This window comes from Morone saxatilis, unplaced genomic scaffold (assembly GCF_004916995.1).
Source record: "Morone saxatilis isolate NCDOM2014 unplaced genomic scaffold, NCSU_SB_2.0 Contig18, whole genome shotgun sequence".
NCBI lineage: Eukaryota > Metazoa > Chordata > Actinopteri > Moronidae > Morone > Morone saxatilis.
The window spans coordinates 29,375,664-29,387,036 of NW_023339740.1; the positions used below are offsets into that span (position 1 = coordinate 29,375,664).

General features: G+C 39.4%; 2 protein-coding genes across 2 annotated transcripts in view; one reads left to right on the forward strand and one right to left on the reverse strand.

Moving 5' to 3' along the window:
• The window catches only part of LOC118328772 (metabotropic glutamate receptor 7-like), an 8,251-nt gene extending 7,344 nt beyond the window's left edge, over positions 1-907 (reverse strand). Inside the window, exon 1 of the mRNA XM_035662671.1 lies at positions 881-907. Coding sequence (XP_035518564.1) covers positions 881-907 — 27 coding nt within the window. The remainder of the gene's footprint in view (positions 1-880) is intronic.
• Positions 908-3,029: 2,122 nt separating this feature from the next.
• The window catches only part of LOC118328773 (metabotropic glutamate receptor 7-like), a gene marked incomplete at its 5' end in the record, with an annotated part of 12,943 nt that continues 4,599 nt past the window's right edge, over positions 3,030-11,373 (forward strand). Inside the window, 2 exon segments of the mRNA XM_035662672.1 lie at positions 3,030-3,276; positions 9,726-9,748. Coding sequence (XP_035518565.1) covers positions 3,030-3,276; positions 9,726-9,748 — 270 coding nt within the window.

Consider the following 11,373-nt stretch of genomic DNA (forward strand, 5'->3'; position numbering starts at 1 on the left):
ATATGTTGTTAATTAACTGTTTGATAGATAGCAGGATGTCTCATATACTCGATAGGAAACGGCATTAATTTTAAGCCTTTAATATAATTTAAAGGGGTGAGTTGTATAAACGTACAGTTGTCATGAACGGGTATATTAGCTCTACAGACCAAAAGGCTGTAAAAGGCTTATTTTTAATGTACAGTTAGACATTTTAGTATGGTGCCTTATGGCGACTAACTCGCTGCTGGAGCCAGCCTCTAGTGGCTGTTAGAGGAACTGCACGTTTCTGTTATTTCAGTGTTGGATTTATTTGCAGCCACAGATCCATTTCCAGAAGGAGATGCAGAGCTGTGAGTGATTAATAATGATTGGTTCTGGACTTTAACGTGGGATGTGCTCTTGGAATTGAACTGACTGAGATGGCTCTTATCAGAGCCGCGCTGTCTGCAGCAGTAATCAGGATGGAAAATATTAATGATAGAGGATCTGTACTGCTGCTGCCACTCTGCATGTAACAGACGTCATTCACTGTGACACATTATAATTCTCTCAGTCTTCATCCTGCAGAACCAAACAACAAATATGCTGTAAATATTTTCCTGTTTTACGTGGGTTTAAAATATTCAGAGATCATCGTCTATCATGACGTCACACTAATGCTGGATATTAACAATAATTAAAAAATGTACACATCACAAAACAAATTCTGTTTGTCCAGCATCTTAACAATAATAATAATAATAAAGAAAAAAAACGGAAGGCAATATAAAACAACACATTTACTTAAGTTTCAACGTACAGTAAGATCCCCCCAAAGGTCTCCTCTACGCTGATTAAAGCGGCTAAAAACACTGATTAATGCAGTCAAACTGTGGCTTCAAACTAGATAAGCTCTCACCTGCTCATTCCCTGGACTTCTCTTCATCCTAAGTACATAACTTAACAACATATAGAATAAGTCTAGAGTTTCTACACTGTTTAATGAATTAATGTTACAGATTATAGATTTGAAAGAGTAAAATAAAAATGAATAACAGGAAAATAGAATAGACAAACTTAAAAGAACATAAACTGTCCTTCAGTACTTAATTAAAAGTTTTTGTTGTTGGAATTTTAAGAAAGATCTCATTTTATGTCAGATACTACTGACATTGTAGATAACAGAAGACCTGGTCTGTGTTTTTTGGTGAATCCAGGACTTCAGTAACTCGCACAAGACTTAAGAAGATAAATGATCCACTTAACCTTGCCTGTAGTCCCTAACAGTCTTTATTGTCCGATAACAAAAAACAATAAGATAAGGTTTCTTTTTGCTCTCTGATCCTCTGCTTTGCTGTGTCAGACGGATCTTCCTCCATTTTCTACTTTTCTCTCTCCTTATCTTTCTCCCATGCTGCCTTGCTCTCAGTAATCAGTGAACATCTCTCTTACATACTGAAAACTGTGAACTTGCATGTGCTTCTATAGACAGAGTTCAGTGACAGACTCAAATTAACACAAGATCAGACAAAATGAGATGAATGCTTGTGTGTAATGTCTGTCTCTTATCACACTGATTCATATCAGACACTGTGTGTTTATATACTTATTAGGACTGTAGCCTGACAATCATGTCATTCCTCAGTCTGACATTGTTTCCATCAGTGTACCTCGCCTGCAACAGCGAGCTGGAAGTCAGACCTAAATGAGCTAACAGTGAGCTGCCCTCTTCTGATTAGAGAAAGTAACTCTGTTTTTATAGAAATGTCCCAAACAGTCCACTCTGTGTCAGCACTGGACTCACAGGGTTCAGGGGGATTTACAACAGTAGAGGGCCAGTGGAGACATTTCTCTATATAAGGTTTATAATTTTATAAGATTATCATATTATAAGTTGATAATAATGTGAATATTAACAGCACTGTTTGCTCTCAGTACTGTACCTGGTTATTTTCCACCTGTTGCAGTAGAACACTGCATTGTGAAATATAGACGTGTCTTCAGTGCAGTTATTCACGCTCTCCGGGGGGTTTTGTGTTTTTTTTTTGTTCCTTTTTAATTTAACACATTTACCAAAACATCTACGGACATCAACAGAAACAAATCATCATCTAAATACACTCCTGCTGCTTTCTTAATTCCCACATCCTCCCTCCTCTCCTCCCTCCTGAGTCTCAGCGTGTGACTCTCAGTGTAAACGGCGTCCATCAGACTGTGACAGCAGGGCCATAACGCATAAAGACAGTGGGACTGAACTCTATGAAACCTGCTCTGGGAAGCCCATTACAGTGCAGCCAAGCCTCTTTATGCATTCATCCCGGGCCGACATTAGCCCTCTATTGGGTTCACGGGGCCACGGCTCCGGGATGCGAGCTCAATATACACAGCGCATAAAACATTAATGGCGCGCCCCAGCTGTCTGCTGTTGTTCTCCGCTGTAGGTGAGGGTCGAGAACACACCGGATAATAAAAAACAATCCTTCACCGGCTCATAAAAAGTGTCAAGAGTTTGGTTCTGTGTCCAGGCGTTTTTACAGGCCGTGTTTCCTGAGTCAGCCAGGAACTTTTCTTCAGCCGGACCAAATAAATGCAGCGAGGTAGTTACAGCGAGTCCTTCCTGGTGAAACATTTATTCACTGAGCCTGAAGGCGTCAGCATGAGCTTCAGGTTGCAACCAAAAGAATGAGATTGTTGATACGAGCCGGAGATGCACACACTGTTGTTTAGGCGAATGTCTCTCCATATACAGATCTGAATGACCGACGGCCACAGGTGGATCAGTCCTGTCAGTGGGAGTATTAATGAGTATTAATGAGTATTAATGAGTATAGTTCTGTTGGTGTACTGTGAGACCTGAAGCAACATTCAGAGGACACAGAGTGGAGTCAGTAAACCCCAGAACTGTAGTTATTATATTGTACTGTGTTTCCAGCACTGACATACAGTCATCATCGCTGTCCAGATACATTAACAGCTCTCTATCAGCAGAAGACTTTTTGCTGAGGAAGAAGTCATTCCATTTATTGGTTGTGTTTTTGTCACTAATCGCTCTTTGTCCTCCTCCTCAGCTGTACATCCAGACCACCACATTGACCATCTCCATGAACCTGAGCGCGTCCGTGGCCCTCGGGATGCTCTACATGCCCAAAGTTTACGTCATCATCTTCCACCCGGAGCTCAACGTGCAGAAGAGGAAACGCTCCTTCAAAGCTGTCGTCACGGCCGCCACCATGTCGTCCCGACTCTCCCACAAAGCCAGCGACAGACCAAACGGGGAGGCCAAGACGGAGCTGTGTGAGAATGTCGACCCCAACAGTAAGTAGCGACGGACTCCTGTCAGTCCACACGGGGAAAACTGTGTTTTCCATCAGAGGCTGAAATGAAATGAGGTCCTACAGTCACATATAGAGCACACTAAAGGAGGTGTAAAACTGGACCTGAAATCAATTGAAACGTAATAAAGCATGTTATTATTTTAGTCATCCATCCATACATGTATTTCACCTCCTGGACTTACTGATTTGTATGAAGGATGAATATTAATCCACTACGTTCTTCTTGTTTCCTGGACTGAAAACAGCTTAAACATGAGAGCAAGTTAAAATATTTTGTGATTTAGCAAAACTCAGAAGTGTTGGACTCGTTCTGTGTCACATAATGGACCTTCCAACCTTCTCTTAGAGTCCCTCTTTTCTGTTATCAGATATGAGAGAAATTAACTCCAGATGCACCAAAATGTTCTTAATACAGTAAAAAATATCAGTAGAAAAATGAACAATGCAAATGATGAATTAAAGAAGTAACTGATCTATTGATGATACAAATGATAAAAGTAGCGTTTTTATAGTTTCATTACGGATCAATAAAGCAATCTTCCAATTGTGTTTATGTTCCTCAAACGTTTCTTTTTTATATGAAAAATTATCTCAGAATTATGAGATAAATCATTAATTCAGAAAAACAGTATAAGATAATTAGTCGTTAAAAACAGGTTTGTTTCAGGTGAATGAATTACGCATCCATAAGTTCTGGACCTGGTCCTGACCTCATCATCAGCTGCAAAGTTTGTTATTACCATCCTCATGTTTCTTCAGATTCTTACAGGACTCGTGTGCAGTGAACACATGTAGATAATCCAGGCAGAGATTATATGAACTGAATTTATTGGAGAGGTTGACTCAGAATATTATTATGTTAATCTCTGCTGAACACACACAGTATCATCCAAGTGTTTATATAGTTTTAATTGGAATCAGTGGAGCAATATTGTTTGTTTAGCCCACAGAATAATCCAATCACTGTGATTACTATAAAACACCTAATCTGATATTATTATATGATGTTTATCTGTTTTTTGATGTTCCTCATATGTATGTTTCTTCCGTTTGACGAACAATTTGTGGACATTTCGTTCTTTTCTTGGTACAAGGTCATCAAATGTTCTCTGAGCTCAGAGAAGAGCAAAAATATGAAAACAGAAATCAGTGGATGCTAATGGATCCAAACTAAAATAAGAGCAATGTGTTCGTATATTCCTTCTTGCTTGAGGCCCGAGAAGTTGTTAATTCAGAAAAACAGAGGATGTTTTATTTTGGGAGCGACCGCTGATTCATATTCAACAAGCTGAAGGTTTGTTAAGGAGACAGCCGTTATTATGTCTCATTCATGGGCTTTTTCAGTGTGAAACATTTTTCTTTTATGATTTGAACATGAAGTTTTATCAGGACACACACCATATTCCATATTTCCATAACAAACACTGAGCATGCAAAAACATCATTTTCTCTGATATGGAAAAAGAACAAAATGACAAAACTTGCTTTTTTGCTCTGTAGGAAAAAGGAATAATAATTTCCAACCTGAATGTTCTCAGAAATATAAATTTCATGGCAATGTGATCACATTAGCAGCTCGCAGTGGGATTCCCTCTGGGGCTCTCAGGGACAACTCACCAAATCATGTTTTTCTCCCCCTGACAGGCTAATTTCATAATTTATCAGAGGTAAGAGCAAATTAATCTTCTACTTCTGCTATGCTGTCCTGACCTTGATCCATTTCCTTCTGGAGGAGGAGAGAGGGGGATAAAGGGAGAGGAGGAAGTGTGTGCGGGGAATGTTAAATATCCTCCACAGCTCTTTATCGCTATCTTTCAATTGACTCATAACTTTTACATGAGGAGAGCGTAATGTGACTGTGTGAGTGGCAGATTTACAGTCAGTCTCTGCAGCTGCGTGCTCGCTGTTAGAGCGCCACTTTAACAACACGATTGACTCCTGAGACCTCCGATTGTTACGGAAGTCCATTCCTGCCAATGTGCCAGAAATAAAAAAGGATTCTGTAACTCTTTCTCTGTGAGAAACTGTCTCAGAATAGTCATTATTAAGAGATATTAAGTCATTATTATGAGATATTAAGAGATAATATTATTATGATTTCATGATTAAGTTTCTCATTATAATGACTTACAGAATTCCCTTTTTCCGTCACATTGGCAGAAATAGGCTTCCATTGCTTTTACTGCTCTTGCTCCACTAATGTAGGCAGCCTGTGAGAGGATCCTGCATGTGTCGCTATAACGGTGGGGTTGTTGGGGTTAAAGCATCAAGAAGAAGTTCGACAAACTGATTGCTTTATTTGACAGCTGTCCACTAGTGGGTTAAATCTTTCTATCTCCGCTTAAAGCGCCAACAAGGATCCTTAATTTTGTGTTGATTCAGCCTCTGACATTAAGAATAACTGTAAATGTCTGAACACGGGCATCAGTATGAAACTGAGACTGTTAAAACTGTCGCTGTAAGAGTTTGATAATAAGACTGTGATCGTTAGTGTTTATGTGAAGCTCTTGGTGGTCCATCCAGGAGTTCACAGGCTTTTTTTTGGGTTTGTCCTAAAATTTCTGATTTCACAGCAGCTTTTCTAAAGAACAGCAATGTTATTTACGTTTTACAACGGGAGGAAGTGAAAAGTCAGACAGTAAATGAGTAAAGGTAGGAAAACAAATCTTTTCATAAAATATATGTATTTGAAGGTAAGCAATGTCACTTTTATAGAATTGGCTTATTTTCATTTAGAATGGAAAAGAATGGTAGTAGAAGGTAGTCGATGGTAGTTGATTATAGGTGTCAGTAGCTGACGGTAGCTGACGGTAGCTGACGGTAGTCGACGGAAGAGAGTCGGCACTGTCAGCAGATTGCAGCTCAGCCTGGACTCCATGAAGATCACCACAGCCATCTGTCGGCCCGGGTCGACTCCCCCCTCGTTTCTCACTCCATTTCTCCCCCTCTGCACTCAGGTCTCACTCCATCTTTAAACCCTCTCTCTTTCACCTCGCTGTAACGGCCCTCAGTCACTGACGATGGCTTCATCCCTCCTCCTCCTCCTCTCTGCTCCTGCAGCTGATTCCCCGACAACAAAGACTTATCTCTCGCCGTTCTTCTGGCTTCAGTTGCTCTTCAAAGGCCAAATCCCTCTGATTCTGCTCTTAAAAAGCCTCTCTGCCTTCCTTCAAAAGCTTATTCCTGATACAACAAAGGCGGCTCTGTATCTCTAACACTCTCAGGGCCTCGAATGCACTCAGAGAGGAGCCCTTACAAGCCGTAGCTCCAAATCTCAGCCTCTCTCTCGGCGTTGCCCGCGGGGTCTGCGACACTTCCACATTACCGTCTTCTGGCATTACCCTTTCTAACACTCCCACACCTGTGGCTCACCTTTTAACTCTTAGTGTGAGGAACGAATGGGAGCTTCAGATGTCAACAAATGCATTCACTGGTAGTGTTTCTACTGCCTCATCTTACTGATTTCAAGGGGACTAACTATATAGAAATCTTCTTTTTGATGAAAATATATAAAGGCATCAGTATTAAACTGAAACAGTCCAAACTCCTTGTAATAGTTTAATAATAAAACTGTGATCATAAGTGTTTATGTGTAGCTCTTTAGGCGATTCATCCAGGCTTTCACAGGCTTTTTTTGGGGATTGTTCTGATTTCACAGCAGCTTTTCTAAAACATTTTAATGCATGTTGTGGTGTTTTTTGCAACAGAATTGCAGAAAAAAGTGAAAATTGCATAAATACAACAATAAATATTGTATAATTCAAAAGAATTAAGGCAAATTTGTCCAGTGGTTATAAAATCTCTATAGTTTGTATGGACATAAATCAAGTCCATGAACTGAAACTATTTCCACAAATAACAAAGAATAAAGGCTGAATATTGTACCAAAAGTCACATTTCTGTGTCAGATATTCCAGCTGCAAAAAGGACGCCACTCTAAAGAACATTTAGTGATATGTGCAGTATGATACATACAATATATAGTTTTAGAGAGAAGACAAAAATAAACCAAGCAGGCATTGTGGGAACGTGGGAAATTATGTTTGCAGACTCATAGCCGCTCTTTATTTAAGACTGCTTCTAATTGTCAGGAACCAATGGGCTGATGAAGGTCTAGAACCGAAACATCATATTGTAAGTTAGACAGTGTGTGAGAATGATCAGAGTTTCATGAATTTGGAAAGGATGTTTATCTCCCTAAAGCTGCCATTAGTTGTAGAAAAGTTAACACCAACATTCAACTCGTTGCCACAGCAACAGCGTAGCTTATCATCATCAACATCTTGAGGTCTTCTGACCAAATTTCAGCTGGATCCGATCAACCTGCTAGGAGTACATGAAAGTATGAAATATGTAATTTCCTGTGTCCAGTAGTCTGTATCTGAATATTTGCAAAGAGATGTGTTCAGGGCGGGACTCTTATCAAACATGAAGTGAAACAATGAAGTTATGACTTAAAAACTTGGCACCAGGCTACGGACACGCTGTTCGATGTCATAAATAGCACAACTTTTAATTGTGACGGCCTTTAGATTACACTGATCAAATCTGAAGTTGATTCAATAAATTCCCTAGGAGGATGGGTATAGGGATGGGATGGTTTATGGGTCCAAGAGGCTTTTTTGTTCATCTCATCGTGATACATGAGCAGACCAATTTTTTATACATTGGTCAAACGTGCCTCAGGGGCTGAGTTGAGGGCAAGCCATTTTGCGACACCACCATGAGACCCACAGAATACGACCTCGAATGAACACAGCGGACCTGTGTCTGTTAGTTATTCTCTAACTGTGTGTACTGCAGATTAACAGTGAATGAACAGACTTTCTCTCTATGTCAGTGATATAATAGAGAAATTAAAATATTCCACATTGTTTTGGGGGCTTCTTCCTCCATCTTCTTCCTCACTTTTCTCCTCTTCATCCTGAAAACCTGAAGAGAAACTTTCTCTGTAAATTTACTGAACTCCAAACACAGTGAGATTCAGTGAGAGGTTCAGGGACCGTCAGACTGCTTTCTGTATGAACAATGAAAAAGTTCATCACACCTTCATATGCATATTCATGTATGCATGATTGATGATGGGCTTTTGGCTCGAAGCCATTTGTCACCAGACGGACACCAAGGGGCCGAGGGGGAGGACGGGGGAGGGGCAGCTGCAGGGGGGAGATAGGGAGGAGGTCAACCTGCTCATGTAACATCTGAGGGTCTTATTTTCATCCGGCCGCGACCACCAGCTCCTGACGTCTGCTGTCTCAGAACTGCTGAGAATCTGATTATAAATAAGATTGACTAAAATTCAGCAACAACTGGATCTTCAAATATTAATAGATATTTTCATAAAACAACACAGTCTGCTAAAACACCCTGTCAGATTCACTTATTCTTTTGCTTGACAGGACCAAATCTGATAGGGCTTTGGTCAGTCCAGCTACCAGAAGTCTTCAAATAAGATGTAAAACTTTTTTTTTTTAAAGGAAGTCTTGTTAATGCAGTTAATGCTCTCTGACGTATTTCAGTAGTCCAACTCTGAAGTTAGCATCGTCCTGCTTCCTTCCACAAACAGCCAATGAGATTGTTCCATTGGATTTTGGATTATAGCAGAAAATAATCTCTGTGGTGAACAGAAGTTCAGATACTGCTGGTGACGACGCTGAACACAACTTTTATGATCCTCTAAGGTGTTCGCCAGAAATAAAAAGCTAATGTTAGGCTAACAAACTCACCACCAAACTGCCAACTTGTAATTAAATGTTCCAGCTGGGAGCATGTATTTATACAGAGAACATATTCAATAAGCGATCAATATTCACCTTCCAGCCTGCTGCATCTTTATGAACCAAAGCTAACAGTCTGAGCTGGTTGTCGCTCTCGAACCATTAAAATAAGACCCTAAATAAAGACAATTTAAGCTTATATGCTATATGGACAATTTTCCAGCAGCTAAATGGCTCTAGCCAACAAACATATCCACTCATTATTTTGCTAGCAATACCATTGATGCTGAACCCAAATTTGGATTGCAACCAAATTTGAAATATCATATGTAAAGCCATGTGTGTAACATTTCATACAGTTCTACTGACGATAGCTGGAGTTTAAAATGTCAGAAATGAATTCAGCATTCTCAATAATCTTTAAACCCACTCCTATATTGTCCAAATCAGCCAATCAGCTGCTGAAACATTGCATATAGACTAGTATGACTTGTAATGCTAATTATGCTAATTGTCCAACATATGCAAGTTAGCATCTGTCAGTGTGTAAATGCTGGAGACCCAGACTGAACATTTCTAACATTAAACTTTATATTCGGTGAGAGTTCATAATTCAAGCTTTATTTAAACCATTTCACCTCCATCATAACCTTTTAACCTTCAGATAACAGCCTCAAGACACTGAGTTGTGTCCGTTTTCTGTCTCTTCCAGGTCCGGCAGCGAAGAAGAAATACGTGAGTTACAACGACGACCCTGTGATCTAACGCCTTCCTCAACCGCTGGGAGACGGGCGGTCTCCTCGCGCCAGCTAAAACACGAAGAAGAGGAAGGAGAGAAGAATGTTTTTCTTTTCTTTTGTTGTTTAATGTTGCTTCATTGCCCACCACAAACTTTCAGATGCTAAAGCAAAGCATTGTGGGACTTTCCTTTGGGCATCGGTGAGAGAGAAGACATTTAAAAAAAAAAAAAAGACAGAAAATAAAAATAAATCTTTTTGTTGGTGATGATGATGATGATGAGGGTGAGGGTGAGGGCGTCTCGCAGCCTCCGGGTTGTCGGTGGAGCTCTCGGGGCTCCACGTTGATGTCAAACGAAGCGGCCGTCTCGGTCCGCCGTGACCTTTCTACGGAGCCCTGCCTCCTCTCGTCTTTTAATGTACTTCCAAACTGCAAGTTCTCCAACCCTCCTGTCCGCCCCCGTGTGCTTCTTTATGGCTTCTATGTTCTGATTTTATTTAATTTCATTTGTTTTTTCCTTTAAAGACGACGATGATTATGACGTTGATGATGAATCTGTTTTGCTCTTGCTTCTTGGATGCACATTGTTTTTTATTAAAGCCATATTCTTCGCTTTGAGATTTCGAGGGCTTTGCTCACGCCGCCGCCTTGAATCAGATTTTTGCCACTAAAATGTCATCTGGCATGAAAAGTTGGACAACTGTAAAAGTCCTGAAAATGCCCCCCACCCCCCTAATTTCAGTGACACCTTCTGAGATTCAAAAATATCCGAAAAAAGTTAACAGTACTGCATTTCCTATTGTTTTAGCCTATATTTGTTCACATCTTGTCAAATTGTCACCAATAAGCAAACCGAATTAGCCGTTAGCAGCTCCTGTTAGCAGTGTACACATTAATCTACAGACTGGATTATGTTATACTGAAGAAAACTTAAAAATATGATAATTCTGCAGTTCTAAGGATGGTCTTTTTTTCCATGACTTTCAAGTGGATTTATGGCCATTTATTCATAATGGACATCAGAGATAATGATGTAGAAAGTTCAAGTCACGCTGAATCTAAGAATATGTTCATCATTTTATAGGTCCTTCATTTTATAAAATACAGGTGAATTTCCTACATATTTTATAAAAGGTATCGGATCTTCCTTTGACAGGAACTGTGGTTTTTCAATCACTGGCTCATTGAGGGTTTTTCTGGATTTTTCCGAAAGACATACACTGTCTGTTTAACCTGACAAAGAGACACAACAATATCTTTTCTTACTTAATCTAAATTGAAATTGCAGGAGCTTTGTTTTTTTTCATAGTTAATTTCAAAAACATATTTCCTTCCCCTCCTAATTATGACTTAATGTTATATATCATCATTTTGCTTTTGTATTTCATAATTTTGACTTTTATGTAATAATTTTGATGTTTTATCACAATTTCAATATATTTTTTACTTTTTATATCATAATTATGACTTTTTGTTTCATAATTTTAACTTAACTTGAAGAAATGGGCTTCCATACAAAACAGTAATAATACAAATAGTATTTGCAGATTAGAATTATTATTATTATTATTAGTTTATCAGACACTGTCCAGCTGCTAACGTTAGCTCAGCTTGTTTCTCTG